The sequence below is a fragment of the Haliotis rufescens genome, unplaced genomic scaffold (assembly GCF_023055435.1).
Source record: "Haliotis rufescens isolate VD_foot unplaced genomic scaffold, xgHalRufe1.0.p SCAF_6, whole genome shotgun sequence".
Taxonomy (NCBI): domain Eukaryota; kingdom Metazoa; phylum Mollusca; class Gastropoda; order Lepetellida; family Haliotidae; genus Haliotis; species Haliotis rufescens.
In genome coordinates this window covers 12,012,247-12,030,263 of record NW_025964334.1, presented here as the reverse complement: position 1 = coordinate 12,030,263, position 18,017 = coordinate 12,012,247, and the positions used below count along the sequence as shown (strand labels likewise).

Sequence of the window (18,017 nt, the reverse complement as noted above, 5' to 3'; positions counted from 1 at the left end):
GTCATGTTTCTTGTATTGCAGTGTACATCTGTCTGTACTCGGCTAGACACCCGTAGACCCGATGCGTGTCCTTATGTAACTTGATTAACGCATGGCAAGAAGTGGTATATGTTTGTATTGACTTTTCCCATGCACATGATTTAGGGGGACTTTTTGTCCTCGCGGTTTCTAAAGTGGAGATGTGTGCACATGTTTCTTAACACCTTCACATGACTGGGTAAAGTTCATTATCGATTGGATAAACAGTTTGAGCACTTTGAGATGGCTCGAATCGTGCCCGAGGATTTACATTGGGATAAAAACTATCTTATTTTGTAAGAACCCACTCGGAATGAGCTTAGTCGGTAAGATCTATCATGCTATTCCACACAATTGAGCCCATAAACGTGATATACTATAAATGTGATTTTCTTCCACGATAGACGGGGTATTGACATCACTGTTTAAGAATCGTGAAAGAGTGTTACTCCGTTGGTATTTTTTCAAGAAAAAGTCTGTTTGATTATTCTACAATTGCACAAAATTGCACCGAAGGAGCTGTAGATGAAAATAAACGACCTTTGAAACTTGCCCTGTTGACAAAGGAAGTAAGGGTCAGTGTGTCCTAGTGCAGGGTCAGCGTTATTTAGAGACCGGACACAGGGTCCAGGATTAGGTCACGACGTGTTTGACCACCGAGGGATTTATGAATGACCGCCGAGGTTGAAACACTTAAAATACCCTTGTTTCGCTCCCACAACAAACCACAAAGCAAATTGTGAATGAGCCCGGCCGAGTCCCGGCGAACGGTTCTGGACTTCCGATCCTGGTACACTGCGATTCATATGGAGACATCACTCGAGTGCAAATCTCGCGAAATCACGTCCACCTGTCACGGAGTTTACCGCCAGTACTTAACACACGGGCGATAATCTACTACACATCGAAGGGAAATTGGAATGTGGTTGGAAGCCTCTGATTAGCGACTGTGCACATTGGAGTCACACACGGGACTCCAGACACATGGTTGCGTTGTCAAAGGAGAGGATAGTTTAAGGTGTTACTGTATTCAAATGACATTTTTTCATGGCCTTTGCTTGGAATTAACAACTAGAGATTTAATTCATAGGAAACCGCAACCATCAGCTGATTTGGAATAAGGGTCTTGAAACTGAGTCTAAAATATTGCTGATGCCACGTCCATGATTTCAGACAGCAGTTACCAATATGACGTCATTGAACGAATTTGACATGACGTCGACGATGTGTAGATGTTAAAAACATATATGCCAAATCTTAAATAGAGAAAAACGTTTACTTACTATTGGTTCATTTAGTTTTGATTACTATCAGTTAAATCGAATTGTTTTAAAATTAATCACCGTTTAATTGCTAGTAATGAAGAACAAAACATCAATAACACTATAAGCACACAGATAAGTTTAATATATGTAAGTTATCAAAATATAGACAATAAAACTTAACTTTAAAATGTTAATACATTGTGAATTATGTCGAAAATCGGTATGTTATTTGATGCCTTATTCATTAATGCCTGTCTGAATTCAAATATTGTACATGAAAACGGGCATTGAATTGCATAAAATTGTCAAACTGAGTAAAACTATCACAATGGGAATGTTCACATGTATATGATGTTTTTTTCCAATTTCAGGTGCGCTATGGAGAACCGGGGAAGAGTGACTAAAGTCCACGTGGATGAGAGTGAACCTACAGGAGGTATGTTAATATAAAAATGGGTTAATGGTGATGCAAAAAGCAATATGATGAAATATAAAAAACGAATCAGATAGGCGTTTCTCTGCTTACATTTCAAGAGGGACCGCCTCCGTGATCTAGTGGTAGAACGTCCACCCTTAGAGCGGAAGGTCCGGGGTTCGATCAAAAGACTTTAAAATATTGTAGTTTTTATTACCCTGCCTGGTGCTCGGCATTAAGGGGCTAAAACAAGGACCGGTCGGCTCTGAATCAGTATACTGTGTCTGAGTGGGGTATTCATGTTTAGCTTGCGGCATGGTATCTCAGTGAGCTAGCGCTATAAAATCGGCACCAGTCCAGACGTGCTCCTCGTTGGTCATGTCAATCAGTAAGATATTTACATGCTAAACTGAAGGAGAAACAGTCAGAATTTATCTCGTTTGTTAATTGGTCTCGGCGCCACTGATCGACCTTCACAAATCTTCCAAATGTATACAATGAGTCGGAGAGGGTCATTATTTACTCTGCTTTCGCCCCACACTGTCAACCCAAGCCTATAATCGACCATCATTTGAAATTCCAAATAGCGAAACTCTGATGTTTGTGAGAATCTGCGAGAGTTGTGACGTCACAGCGCAAGATGCCTGCTTATATGGACAGGCTGCCATTATCTGATGTGATATGTGTGTTCCACGTCATCAGCGTTGTTGTTTATTCCCGAAACCAGATGGGTCAAGGCTTGTTTAAAGATCATTTGAGCTTTCTTAAGCCTATGGTCAAATGTTGAGAGTGTAAACAGACAGTACTTGTTCTCGACAAGAACTAATTGCATTTCTCTCCCAACCAAATACGACAGCAATGAAAGCCCCGGATAATACCTGAGAAGAGCCGGTTGAATTGTTGTTAATTGTTGTTAATTGTTGTTCAAATAGCCAAGCAAATACAAGAAAGTTGTGGTATTTACTAAGCTGCAACTGTCAAGATAAACGCTTGTAGCCATCGACCGTTCTTTCAGCTGACAATGACCATGAACTTTCAGTGGGATTTGCCAAACAAACAAGATCATCTTCAACGCAATATTTTTGATCATCTCATGAAATTAGATGAAGGGTTCTAATCAAAGTTAACCCCCCGTATTAGCATCGCAATCTCTCACGAAGTGGTTTAAGTTTTATCAGAGACCATATAATAGATTACATGGTCTCTGGTTTTATCATTAATAGAAGGACAAAAAGTTTACTTTAAGACAATGCTGTTTGATTTCACTCGGCTGACCTCATGCCTAAGCACACAAGGGATGCGTCACATCGTTGATTCACAAACTTATAACACTTTGAAGCTTAGAATCCGACTTTGAAGCTTAAAACGTGACTTGGAATGTCGGCTTCGTATGCTTATGAAAGTGGAATGTGTTAATGAGAAGGTTTTGCAAACAAACAGCAGTAATGAATAAAGGTGATTTTTTTTAATGAAGCAGACGGAAAGTAGCGATGCATCTCCCCTGATTAATCAAGTTGAAATCCTGACTTTTTGATAGCAGGTGTTTCGATATCGCGGACATTAGTGCTGTTGGCTGCTTATGCATCTGGAATATGGACAAAAAATGCGGTTTTTTCTTTTCAGGTGACGAATTTCCGTTTGAGGTGAAAGAAGTTCAGATCAGGAAAGACAAATGGGTTACTGATGAATATCACATCGACATGCTGTTAGGAAAGTAAGTACAACTTATATAACACCCTGTTAAATATCAACGAATATTACCCATTAAATATCGGCCATGGGTAGAATAATCAGGTTTAGTATCTTTCCGATATCTGCCCATCTGTATTTTTTGTGATTTTCGCATAGCCTAGTATTCAGTCGAAGTGATAGGACGTCACATTGCTTCATTGCTGAGAACCTATGAATACCTATGACGTCATCCATTGTTCATGACGTCACACGTTGATTGAATTCCGTCATCTAAACAATAGACAGTGAATTTCCCCGTCGGATTCATATTTCATGCGTTTTCGTGCGTATTTCATGCGTTCTTTCACGTAATTACATTATGTGATACAAAGAAGAACCTACAAGTTACGAGGAAATACGGATTTTTAGCCCTCGCCTTTGAATGATGTTGGTCACTTGTCCGGGACTTACACCATTCGTTCACCCATGAACATCCGAGTGTCGTAAGAGGCGACCTTTCTTGCCGTATAAGGCGACTAACGGGATCAGGTGGTCAGGCTTGCTGACTTAGTTTGTGCATGTCATCGTATCCCAATTGTTTTGATCGATGCTCATGATATCAATCACTAGGTTGTCTGGCCCAGATTCGATTTTTTTACAGATCTCCGTCATATAGCTGGAATATTGCTGAGTGCGGTGTTAAACAACAACAATCAAACCATTCGTTCACTAGGGTCAAATAAACCGTACTTGGCCGTAGCACGTAGCGATTATCTAGGTATTGCTGTATGATGCAACATTCATTCTGTACGCGAAAGAAGGTTCACAAGAACATTAAATTGCGTACATTAAATAAACGTTTGTGGTTGCTATAACAACAGAGATATGGGTGTCTAATGGGACAAACGCTTTTTACCATTCGGGAGTTATATGTTTTCAGAAGATACTAATCGCGGATCATAATACCATGCTGTGTTTGAGGTTTTGACCTGCAATTTTCAATTTGAACAAGGCGACTTGCCAGACTGATTGTCTGGTCGAGATTTACCCATTGGAGTCGTGTTTTCCAGCATCTTATACATGCCGCTTGATTAAAACACACGGGGCATTCATCCTTGGCTTCTCATATCAGAAGACAGGTCAACGGTGAAGTTGAAAATTTCAGAATGTATGATAAGCAATCAGAATGGCTAGAAAAAGAAAACATGGCGCCAGGGCTGTCCCGTCGAAACACTGAGATCATTCACCACATGGTCTTGTGACCGGAAGTGACGCGTATGCTGCCATCTTGCGTTGTGAACAAATTACTGGCGTGATAGTTATCAGATACATCTTTGGACCATTTGAAGGGCTCTTGGAGCCTTGGATCTAACTTTTTGACATCTGTAAACAAATTGGCACTTCTTTTAACTGCCAGCTGTTTAGATTGAGTTGAAAATAGTCGCCACTGAAAGATATCTTTGAAAGGAATGTGAATGTAGGGATGTGAAGTGTAACTAATTTCGGCAATGTGAAAAGCTTCGGAAATGAATAGTTTATTTGGGGTACTTTTATGAATAACCATACCTTTGTCTCTGATCCATCCTTGTGCTATTTATGTGGAAGTAAACAATTAATGCGAACATGTAAGTCAAATGACGAATGAATAATTAAATAGTTTTTTAAAGAATTTACACAGTGTAGTGAGTGAGTGAGTGAGTATGGTTTTAAGCCGCTTTTAGCAATATTCCAGCAATATCACGGCGGGGGACACCAGAAATGGGCTTCACACATTGTACCCATGTCGGGAATCGAACCCGGGTCTTCGGCGTGACGAGCGAACGCTTTAACCACTAGGCTACCCGACCGCCCCTACACAGTGTAAAAGATATGAATGATGTAGTGTCAATTTATTACAAAGTCAAACAATCAAGACATATCTCAACAGATAAGCTGATGCAAAGCAGTTTTTCTAAACTGAAACAATGGCTTCCTATATTCTTTCATTCGGACCCCAAAATATCCGAACATTATCTGAGGAGATTCAGAAGCAAGGGGGCGGTGGGGTAGTCTAGTGGTGAAAGCGTTCGCTCGTCACCCCGAAGACCCGGGTTCGATTCCCGACATGGGTACAATGTGGGAATCCTATTTCTGGTGTCCCCCGCCGTGATATTGCTGGAATATTGCTAAAAGGGGCGTAAAACCACACTCACTCACTCACTCAAAAGTGAGGTCCAGTTTCAGGACATTCTCTGGTCGCCTTTCTATTATATATTATACGGATTTTATACATCTTAAATTCATTTCCGAGACTAAATGTTAGTCTGGGAAAAATATTATTTATTGTGACAAGGACTAAGGGCGAAACTGTACATTTATTACAGGGGCAAGTTCGGCGAGGTGAAGAAATGCCGTGAGAAACGTTCAGGTCGAATGTTAGCCGCTAAGTTCATCGACATCACCTGCGCCTCCGACAGGAAGGACATCGCCAACGAGGTGGACATTATGAAGTCCCTGCAACATCCCCGCCTACTCCAGCTGTATGCTGCGTTTGAGAACAAGACCTCCTTCTGTCTCGTTCTAGAACTGTAAGTATTGATGACAAAGACAACTCCATGTAAATAAATTGCAAGTGATTCCTTGACATTTGATTGGCTAACCAATCAAATTGCGTTGCGTTTATATCTCCATAAACCTGTTTTTAAGCCACGCCCGCTGGCGGACTACTGTTTCCTATTGGCGGATACTAGAATGGGTGTGGCTTGTGCTGCATTATCACGCTGAACAATGCCACTGATTCATATTGTTAACACTTTCGTGTGTCTTAATGTGTAAATAATCAGTGTGTTATTGTTGTCAGCTTATTTATTATTATTATTATTATTATTATTATTATTATTAAGAATTGACTCCAATACGTGTTTTTGCGTTTATGGTGGTATAAACATAACTCCGCTCCTCGTATTTACATGGTGTACATCCTAGTGTTCACGTTTAAAAATATTGAAATCAAATGATATTTTCACGACACTATTATTATATTATCACCTACATTCGGACGTTTACGTAAATAATGGTCAACGTTTAAGATACGGATCGATTCGGGTTTCCACCACTTGAAGCTTATACGCCGTGATATAACTGAAATACTGTTCAAAGCGGCACTAAACTCACTCACTCACTCACTCACTCATTCGCTCACATTATTTTTCTCCCCACAGCATCAACGGCGGCGAATTGTTTGAGCGCGTCATCAACGACGACTTCATCTTGACGGAGAAGGCCTGTGTCATGTTTCTCCGACAGATCTGCGAAGGGGTCGGCTTCATGCATTCAAAGAACATACTACATCTAGACATGAAGGTAGGGGCAATACCTGTTGTCAAGGCAACGCGATAATGCCAAGGAAAAGATAGGAAAACTATCAAAGTTAAAATACGACCTGACACCGCCATATCTTCCTCTACGGAAGATTTAGGACAGGTATTTATCTTAGAGCCTCGTTATGTAACACACTATATGTTTACGTTAGCGGAGATGAGCTATGACGTAATTTTCCCCTCTTTGGATATCTTCTTATCGCAAGCAGGGACATATTTCTATCACCACTAACGCATGGGTGTAGTATGGCTGGGCGAAGCTCGGGGAAAGTAAAATGTAAGCAAATATGATACAGTATTTGTTTTCTTAAGCCCTTATTACACTTATAAAACACAGACCAGACACAAGCAGGCCCGTTTAATATATCTAAAACAGAGATGTATAACACATATCCCTACCACGTCCTTGATATAACACATTGTAAATGTAGAGCAGTTTGATCATTGTGATCAAACCCAGATATCGTAAAAAACACAACATCGAACACTCATCAAGGACAATTTGACACGGGTAGGCGTGTAATGTAAGTGACTGACTGACTGACTGAGTAAGGTTTTATGCCGCTTTTAGCAATATGTCAGCAATTTCACGGCGGGGGACACCAGAAATGGGCTTCACACATTGTACCCATGTCGGGAATCGAACCCGGGTCTTTGGCGTGACGAGCGAACGCTTTAACCACTAGGCTACCCGACCGCCTGTGTAATGTAAGATCATGTAAGTTTAACAAAGGACTCAAAGAACATACTATAGTACTTATTTTTTTTTTTTTAATTCGATTTGTTTAACCACTTCAAAGTTTAAGCATTTGGTTTTTGTGCAAAGTTATAGTTGCGCTACTGTGTAGGACGTCCTGGGAAATATGTTGCTTCGCAACGTTTAGTTTTACTTTGTGTGAGGCTATCACTTTAAACCGAGACTTGCCGCAATATATATACGTTCCCGAAACGCCATTATCACAAATGGAAATCTTTAGACCGGTGCGCGAGGTTTCCTGTGGGCCCGACGAGCATAATGTTAAACGTTTAGTATTTTCCCTGTCATAAATATCACCCTCACATGTTTAAACCTGTTATCAACGCTCGTCTACCTACAGGCACATACGCGTTGCTAGGCAATGACGTCATACGTGAACGGCGTTACTAGGGATGTGCCTACGAGGTCATGACCTCCAAGGTTATTGTTTCTCGGTTATGATTGGCTGTTGATGAAGATGCTGGATCATACACCTGTTTTTAATGTTGATGTTGTGGAGGAGGATGCTGCCTACCAACATGACGCCCACCTCTGCAAGGCATTGACGTACATAGCAGCTGTTGTGCTCTGTATACACAATTTTTAATCGAAGCGTTATGATTCAAATTTACATGTTATACAGTAGAACACTTATTTAATAAATTTAATGTTCGTTTTACGGCTTTTTACCTATAAAAACAATAATTCTTACGCAGTGAACTGAAAGGGAGGTAACACGAAATAGCTGATAATCCTTTCAAAGTTAATAATAGATTATCAATAATTTTAACATGAAATTATTAAAGTTCAAACAGTATGATCTCGTTCAATATGCATATTTGCACCAAACAAAAAATCTTTTAATTTCTATCTTAATAAAATTTGAGGATCAAATAATTTCTATCAAAATATAAAATGACGATGAAATATCCTTTGTTGAAGTTATCAAGGATATGATATTTATACACAGGACATTTCAAAGCGTATGCTTGATATGGAATGCCGTATCAAAATTTGAGAAAATCTTGAAAATGATATTATGCGATTTGATCAAATAAATAACTGTATACATAGTGTTTATCAATTATCAGTAGCTAAATAAAATCGACAAAAATATTTCCATAAGCATAAGAAATCATAAGATATGTCCAGAGTTGCCTGTTTCCAAGTTTGGTCCTTGGAGAGCACCATGTGAGTCGCTGGCTCCACATGTTGGAATCCAAATGTCAGACGGTCAGTAATTCGTGATTCTGTAGAACACATTACGATCGCGCGTGACTCCCCACCCCAGATGCAACGCGCGGCCCCATGTAGAATGCCCGTGGAATACCACGTCAATGCTACGAAAACATCGTCAGATGTATTCCACGAAGGATTGGATGTTTTCCATGAAGTATTGGCATTCTCCGCTCATCAGAACATCATTTCATAGTCACCGGGCTCCAGGCATAAATGTGAATATGTGATCGGGTGGTCCGAGTAAACATGCTTCGCATAACCTTCAGGATGCTGCAGACAACGATTTGTTTGTTGGAAGATCATCGCTGATTCATTGTAGTGCTCAGTGTATATGTTTTATGACAAGAAGGCAGCCCCATATCAAGGACGTCTCCCTTTGACATTTTGATAGCGTGAAGACGCTTTCGTAGAATTTGGCGTTATCGTTTGCACACTGGGTTTAATGTATGTTGTGATTCCTTTTTGAGATGTGTAAATAACCCGCGTACACCTTCGACATTATCTTTTGGGTCTATTGGCTCGGTTGTATAACGGCATTCTCATATGGTTTAACTGTTTCGCGAGTCTGTCGAGTTTCAAGATTTAAAGCCCCCAAATGATTAGAGAATGCGTTGAATGGTATTGAATTTGTTGCAGGTTGAAACATTTTTTTAAAGACACACATCATACCTTTTTAAATATTCTGTAATTTTACAACCAATGGGGTGACTGTGTGTAATCTGACTAATTGTCTGCCATCGGGACATGACCTCCGTTAATGTTCATGCCATCAACGGCTCGATCCGGCCTCGATTACTTATAGGATTCTATGAAATATCTGTTGTATTAGGACAGTAGCGTCAAACAACATCATACAATAGAGACATTAAGAGTAGTTAAAGAGAATTATTTATCAAGAATATCAGAAAAAGGCTTCAGCCCTGACGAAGGTTTTCTTTGTTTCAGCCCGAGAATATCCTTTGTCTGACGCGAGAGGGAAACAGAATCAAAATCATTGACTTTGGTCTGGCCCGGAAGTTCTGTCCCAAGGAAGATCTCCGGGTGTTGTTTGGAACACCAGAGTTCGTCGCGCCGGAAGTTGTAAATTTCGACCCTATCAACTATGCAACAGATATGTGGAGCATTGGAGTCATATGTTATGTCTTGTAAGTATGCTGTAGTCGACGTCGTTGTAACTTTGGCCTATCCCAATCACATCATTTCTACCTTTGTCCTTCACTCGTGAAAATCAGGGGTAGAATAGGTCTTCAGCAACCCATGCTTGCCGTAAAAGGCGACTATGCTTGTCGTAAGAGACGGCTAAAGGGATCAGGTGGTCAAGCTCGCAGGCTTGGTTTATACATTGCATCGTATCACAATTTTGTGGATCGATGGTCATGGTGTCAATCACTGGATTGTCTGGTTCCGATTATTTACAGACCGCCGTTCTATAGCTGGAATATTGCTGAGTGTGGCGTTAAATAACAAACAAATAAACAAACAAACCTTTTTCCGTCGAACATGGGTCGGTGCTCATGATGTCCACCACTAATTTGTTTTTCCCAGACTCGAGTATTTCCTAGTCTGCAACGTGGCTGGAATATCAACTACGGTGGAAAACAATGTATATTGGCTCTGTTGTGTAACTTGGCAATCTGTGAGCGTGTCTTTTATACAGAGTGTGTGTAATTGCCACTTGATGTGATTCGAATGCATTGTTTTATCGCATTTTTATTCATTTTAGGTTATCGGGGTTATCTCCCTTTATGGGTGACACCGAGGCCGAGACGCTAGTCAACGTCACCACCGCTCAATGGGACTTCAATGCTGAAGAGTTCGACAGTATATCCAAAGAGGCAAAAGACTTCATATCGAAACTTCTTATTAAAGATCGAAGGTAAAAACAATTAATAGCTGACAATGAATATCAGTTATTGGTTATAATTTCCTCGAATGCGTAATGCATCTCCTTGTTAGGGTCAAGCTGATATTCTGAGGCAAATATATCCTGTGCGACATGGATTACTGTTTGTCATGGTACTCATGCTCATGCTCTCATCCACTGGTTTGTCTAACAAGTTGTCACATTGCTGACGACGACGCAAAACGACATTATCAAAGTCAAGCGTGGGATAGGTCAGCCACGTTATAAATCCTCCACTCCCAATAATGTGTCCGCTATTTGTATGTATCCCGTAAAATCTGATAACAGTGATTAATTGAGGAAGTTGCGGTTAAACAGGTCACCGTGGCTACAATCATATACCCTATGGATACCCCATCGGTCATTTGATAACACGATTAGAGTACAGAGATGGAAATCCACACAAGGCCGAAAGCCGTGTCAGGTTATCTAACGTTAAGCGTATCCCGAGGGATATAGTAGGACTTCCGTTTAACTCTTGTGTTGTCACCAAGTTCATTTCTACCTCTGAAGGGCGCACGGGTGGCCCAGTCGTCTAAGGCGCCGCGATTCGCTGTGCAGAGTTGCGTCCCTTGGGCACGCCACAAACAAATGATTGTCGGTTCGAATCCCGGTTCGCCCCGATTATGTTTCTAGGTTTGTCAGCACCATACCCGTGCTCGTGGGTTTCACCGAAGTGGTAAACGTCTGACACCTGCATCACTTCGGGCTTTCCTCTCACATTAAACTGACACGCCGTGATATAACTGGAATACTGTTAAAAGCGGCGTTAAACCCAACTCACTCACTCTACCTCTGAAGGCACGGAACTCATTGTGCAGAGTGGGTTCGAATCCTTCATTCGTCCTGATTGTGGTATCTCTGCACCATACCCGTGGATTTCACCAAAGTAGTAAACCTATATGGCCTTCCTCATTTCGGCATCACTTCGGGCTTTCCTCCCACATGAGGCTGACACGCCGTGATATAACTGGAATACTGTTGAGGCGCCGTAAGGCCAAACTCACTCACTCCACCACTGAAGTAGTGTTCATGTTCATAACAAGGCTGACTACTTGTCATGTAACTATTTAATATGTTTCTTGTTTGCTTCAGAAAACGAATGTCGGCAGCAGAATGTCTTGAGCACCAGTGGCTAAGGGTAAGTGTTCTTACACATGACAAACTTCAGTTCACAAACACTTTGTGTTGCACAAAAGGTGGTACTTGTTGTTACCCTGCCTGGCGCGCGGCATTAACGGGATAGAACAATATTTTGTTTGTTTGTTTGTTGTTTAACGCCGCACTCAGCAATATTCCAGCTATATGACAGCGGTCTGCAAGTAATCCAGTCTGTACTAGACAATCCAGTGATTGACATCATGAGCATTAAGCTGACACGCCGTGATATAACTGGAATACTGTTAAAAGAGGCGTTAAACCAAACTCACTCACTCACTCACTCAATGTGTGTCAATTTACATTGAACAATCTTCCTAGATTCATCCTCGGTTTTCCAGGCAACTAAATCTCTTTTCTGCCAGGATAATCACCAGGTATTGTACCCTGGATGATAAACATATATTCAGTTCATCTCTACAATTATTATGACACTACGGATTTCATTATCATTTTCAAAAATATGTTTTTTATGCGGTTTCTTTTCTTCCACAGAGATCAGTAAAGCGAGAAAGTCATATTCCGGAGAGATCTCTTTCGACGAAGCGTTTGCGCAAGTTCGTGTACAGGCGGAAGTGGCAGAAGGCAATAAACGCCATGTTGGCTCTCAGGAGGATGGGCGTGACACTTACGTAGTCACGTGTATCACTAGGTGAATAATCATTAATACTATTCATTGTTTCATTGTTTGTTGTTTAACGCCGCACTCACGTCAATAAATATTCTCCTTGAAGAGCTCTTTAAATTTAATGACAGTCCGAGACATGGGAGTTTACGACATATCGTTTTAAATGTTGCAATGCGTGCACTGACGCGAGGTCTCAAGGATTCCTGGAGAAAGTAGTTCGGATCAGAAGTCATTCCTGCCGTTATCGATCTGTAATCAATTTTGATTCCGCGGCAGCCTATCGGAATCTCGGAAAATGAAACGCATACTTTGTAAGTTTGTTTGTTTGTTGTTTAACGCCGCACTCAGCAATATTGCAGCTATATGACGGCGGTCTGTAAGTGATCGAGTCTGGACAATCCAGTGATTGACATCATAAGTATCGATCCACACAATTGGGATACGATGACGTGCATCAACCGAGTCGCGCTATGAATGAACGGTCGATGACTACCTTTAAGAGGCGAATTCAAGTTCTCTCTATGACGTAAAGAAGCACAAGATGCAGGAAATTATGTACATGTAAGCGATGAAGCGTTGTATCGGAGTGTTTGTAATTTAGTAAATTGGAAACAAGGTATTATAAAATGAAGTTTGTTCATCTTGTAAAGCACGTGACTCGGTTTTTTTCAGATTGACCTATCAGAACCTGCCACGCATATGCTCAATGATGAGATCTGATTGGATAAGAGGTCCTTCCCATCTTTCCTCTGATGGTGATAAACAGTTAAGCCCCACCGATCTGGGGCGGTTCCAACCCAATATCATCATCGAGAGGGCAGCGTCAGTCTTGGACTCTGACATTTAGAACACTGGTGCTATTAAAGCGCAGAGCATATTGCCAGTTGCAGGAACTCTAACAGCAGACATCTTCATTGCGTGTCATTTGTGTGCCAACGAACATGGATAATATTACATCAATGCCTCGTTACCATGGCAACTTGTGCATGCAATACCACCTGACTATATTGTGGACCAAATCGGTCAACTGTGGAAGCAGTTATCGACAGCAGTTGTGATTATTATAAACTTGTGTGCGGTACCTTTAAACAGTGTGACCCGTAGATACTTGCACGCACATGACGTGACGTCACAGATAACGTGAATTGGTATCAACGATAGAGAGGCTTGGTGGAGAATGATGTGAAAGGTTTTTCGCGTGCAAAAAATTCACGCCCGGTCCAGACTGACAGCATGTCAATGTGCATTTCATTGAGCCGTCTGTGAATAGGGATCCCATTGCAATACCTTCGTCATGTGTGTTGATCCGATTAGAGTCTGGAGTCTACCTATACCATCGATTTCGCCTTTTGTGAAGTAACATCACATGATCTGACGTTTCGAGTGGTTGTACATATTTCAATACCCTCTCCTTAGAACCCATTTCATTGCATCGTATGTATCTAGCTTTCGAGATGTTGTTATTTATTGAGTCGATTTCATCAATCAGGTAGTCATAGCGCTACTGTGGCGACGTATCTTGAAATCGACATGACGCACCTGTTATCTGGAGATTCTCAGAAACATGTCTATTTCATAGCCAAAAAACAAAAGTATCATTCCATAAGACCGAGCGTACACATTTTATATACCTTATAACATTTATGGAAGGGAATTATACAATGATCATCATAATATCATGAGAAATATAAGCGAGTTTTAAGTTTTGGCGGTATGTATGACAAATGTTAAATTAAAAACGATTCGGCCATGTTCGATCACTGGTGTGTAGTCTATACGGGTTCATATTCAGCCATGTTTCCAGATGCGCATGCGCAGTAGCGTAGCCTTCCGTCCACACGACTACAGTTCGACCTTTCTCTTGTAAAAATACTGGTGCTAGCTTGTAGACTTATAAACAGACGAGTCCATTGTGATTAGGGAGGTACGATGTATATTTGCAATAAATGGGGCTATGAGGTTGCATCATTCATAAAGGAATAGCACCCTTTTTTCATACAATAGACTTTCCCGAATCTCAAATGGTCGCGTTTGAAATATAATGCCTTAATTTTCAGACTTTCTCTTTTTGAGTCGTGACTGGAAATGCTTACGTCTTTTGTACAAAATTTTGAAATATCAATAAATGTATAAAAAACATATTTGTTTTGCTATTATATTCGTCATATGGATATTTGCAGTGCCGGGTGGCCCAGTCGTACTAAGGTGCCGCTATGTGCTTTGCAGGGTTGCGTCCCTTGGGCGTACGAGGAAACTGTGGTCATGTTTCTGGGGTTTTCAGCGCAAACATGTGTTCGTGTGTTTCACCCAAATCGTAAACGTCAAAGCCTACACCCCTTCAGGCTTTGCTTCCACATCAAGCTGACACGCATTGATATAACTGTAATAATTTCAAAGCTGCGTTAACCAAACTCACTCGCTCATTATTATAGTTTAAAAGAAAAGATCTGGGTTATTATCCCACACATGATAGAGAAAAGCACGGGGAAATGAAGTTCTTTAAATATAAAAAGAAATATGTTTGTGATGTCACCCCGTCTTGGATTATATGGCGTATATAATATACTTTTTCTACTAAAAGCCTAGGCTAATCTAGATCGAACTAAACCAAGTGTAATATCTTTGATTCCGGCAGAAGAGGAAAGGTTCTTTTGAAAAGAAATACAATTATTTTAAAGAAATGTTTTCATATACTCAGTGTTAGTCTACATTTCATGTCGTTAGTTTAGATACCCGTGAAGATCAGGGGTAAAATAAGTCTTCTGCAACCCATGCGTGCTGTAAAAGGCGGCTATGCTTGTCGAAAGAGGCGACTAACGGGATCGGGTGGTCAGGCTCGCTGACTTGGTTGATGCATGCCATCGATCCCAATTGCGTGGATCGATCGTCATGATATTAATCACTGGGTTGTGTGGTCCAGGGTGCAGCGTTAAACAAACAAACAAAACAAACCAACGTTAGTGTAGATATCAGCAATACAATTCCACGCAAGACGGCCCCGAAATGGCGGACCTCGCATCATCACTGTCGGTACAAACGATTGCGAGAGTTTGGACTCCCAAGCCGGCGGACTCTATTTGGGTCCATGTCTGAGACTACATCGACGTGGACGGGTTCAATGGTGCAAACACGTTCGAATCTGGAATACAGCTCTGGCAACGCGTTTGTTTCTTCTTCAACGTCGTCAGGGAAGACGGCGTGTCCACAGACGCTCAAATGAATATTTTTGCCCAAAATTGCGTCAACCATTGACCGATTTGGTGGACGTAGTGTCATGGTGTAGGGGGCTGCATACCCTACGGACAGAGATCGAACCTTGTACGCGTACGGGGGAATTTAGCAGCTTTCGCTGCAGGGATGTTGTTTTACGACATTCCATTGTTCCCACTTTTGGCCGTCAGAGGGAAACGTTCCAGCAAAATAATGCCAGGCCACATACTGTTCGTGCCACTGTACCTACAGATTGAAAACAATATAGTCCTTCCACGGCCTTCACACCGTCAGATCTTGGCCCCATAGATCATTTGTGGGATGACCTCGATGGAAGGTCCGTGACCCCAGACACTTCAGCAACTGTTACACGCATTGCAGACTTGCATGGACTGTATTGAATATATTTGTTTCAGGGTCAGTGTGATCGCCTAGCATTAAACCAGTACTGTATAAGTACTACTGTCAGAATTGTTCCCAGGTACCATTGGGCGTCAAAGGTAAAATAGCGGTGACAATTCATAAAAATGGATCAGTTATGACACCTACCCGTGAAGATCTGGGTTAGATTGATCTTCAGCAACCGATTCTCGTCTTAAGTTCAGAGGCTAACGGGATGGGGTGATCAGGTTCGCTGACTTGGTTGATGCGTATTGTGTAGACCGATCTTCATGATGTCAATCATGGGTTGTCTGGTCCAGACTCGATTATATACAGGCCGCCGTCATATAGCTGGAACATTGCTGAGTGCGGCGTAAAACAAAAAAACAACAAAACAACTTCACTAGATTATATACAGCCTTTTATGCCAGAAGTATACTGTATTCAATATACAGTGGGTTCATATTGTTTACCTCCCTATTTAACGTAATCCTTCGTCCATATACAGTCAACTGCGGATTTTCTTATCAATGTTAAACGCCGCTTTGGGCAGTTTATAGTGGTGTAAATGTGTGGCAGCTTAATTTGAGGGAGAAGCCCAAAGTAACACAGTTCAGCGAGTTTTACCACTTTGGTTGGTTTGGTTTGGTTTGTTGTTTTACGCCGCACTCAGCAATATGCCAGCTATATGACTGCGGTTTGTAAATAATCGAGTCTTGACCAGACAATCCAGTGATTGATATCATGAGCATCGATCCACCCAATTTGGATCGCTGTCCTGCATCAACCAAGTCAGCGAGCCTGACCACCCGATCCCGTTTGTCGCCTCTTACGACAAGCATAGTCGCATTTTACGGCAAGCATGGGTTGCCGAAGACTTTTCCACTTTGGTGAAACCAGTGTTTTGAGCTGACCAATCAAAGATCAGAACAAGATTGTTGCGTGTGTCCCTCTCTAGACATCCCTGCACATCGAAAGGCGTGGCCGCTGACGTCTGGGCCACTGAACCCCCAACGGACCCTCACAACGAGTTGGTAACTTCCGACGTTCGCTGTTTACATCAAATCCAGTTTTAATTATTCTTTTCAGAGTTAACAGGTTGACAGTTAGACGAGGAGACATTTTTATTTATCAATGAACAACAGTCGAACCTCGTTATCTCGAACTCCGTCATCTCGAATGTGCCGATATCTCGAACCTATTTATCGGTCCCGACCGTCTTTCTCTGTAAATACATAATCAATGTGCCTGCTTATCTCGAATTCGAGATAAAAAAATACATAAAGCTGTCTCGAACCTTGTCCCATCTCGAAGGTGGCATTTGCCACATTAACAGTTTTAAAAGAACAAGACTGCAAGCGTATGTCGCACACGGGCCCGGCCAGGCCATTTAATGTGAAAAGCGGAAAAGTGAGTTTGTGCAACCCAGGAGGGGGGCTTTAGGGGTTGCTTATATAGTAATTTTGAAATTTTGAGATTTGGAATGAATGCCAAGAGTGGGTGGAGGACGAACTAAGGGAGCTGTGTGTGTTGGGTTGTTGTTAGATTAGGTAGTTTTGGTTTTAATATTTTATTTGGGGTTTAAATGCAACTAATCAGTCCTGTTTAAATTAGGTATATGCCTAAGGGTTTGAATTTTTCTAATTTATTTTGTGGATTTAGGATTGATTCTAGTGTAAGTGCGGTAAAAGAACAGTTCAATTTATACCTATTTCTTAACCAACATGCATTTATCTTTTAATCCAATAATAATTGTAATCTTAATTGGGAAATAAAACATCGCGAGTTGACATGAGTAAAAACATGTCACTTCCTGGTTACTTTAAAAAGTGCTAATCAAAGCTGGATTAACGAAATCAAAGCCGCGTGACACTACTGACACTACCCAAGCTGTGAATTAACAAGCTTGAGGCGAGAGTGACACTTTGTTTTTCCGTCAAGCAAACATTTTCATTTCTGAAACAGTAAATACTCGTTCAGAAAATACACACAGCAGATCAACTTGAATGGTTGATAAAATGATTTAAAATCATG

The 18,017-nt window shown here is 41.2% G+C and overlaps 1 protein-coding gene across 5 annotated transcripts in view; it reads left to right on the top strand.

Moving 5' to 3' along the window:
- LOC124135498 (myosin light chain kinase, smooth muscle-like) overlaps positions 1-14,533 on the top strand; it is a 104,307-nt gene extending 89,774 nt beyond the window's left edge. For all 5 annotated transcript variants that reach the window (XM_046500897.2, XM_046500896.2, XM_048385821.1 and 2 more), the window contains 9 exons: positions 1,655-1,719; positions 3,322-3,412; positions 5,733-5,936; positions 6,570-6,711; positions 9,649-9,848; positions 10,427-10,579; positions 11,702-11,747; positions 12,260-12,416; positions 13,065-14,533. In XM_046500897.2, the coding sequence (XP_046356853.1) occupies positions 1,655-1,719; positions 3,322-3,412; positions 5,733-5,936; positions 6,570-6,711; positions 9,649-9,848; positions 10,427-10,579; positions 11,702-11,747; positions 12,260-12,400 (1,042 nt within the window). In that variant the 3' untranslated portion in view covers positions 12,401-12,416; positions 13,065-14,533. The remainder of the gene's footprint in view (positions 1-1,654; positions 1,720-3,321; positions 3,413-5,732; positions 5,937-6,569; positions 6,712-9,648; positions 9,849-10,426; positions 10,580-11,701; positions 11,748-12,259; positions 12,417-13,064) is intronic.
- Positions 14,534-18,017: the final 3,484 nt, after the last annotated feature.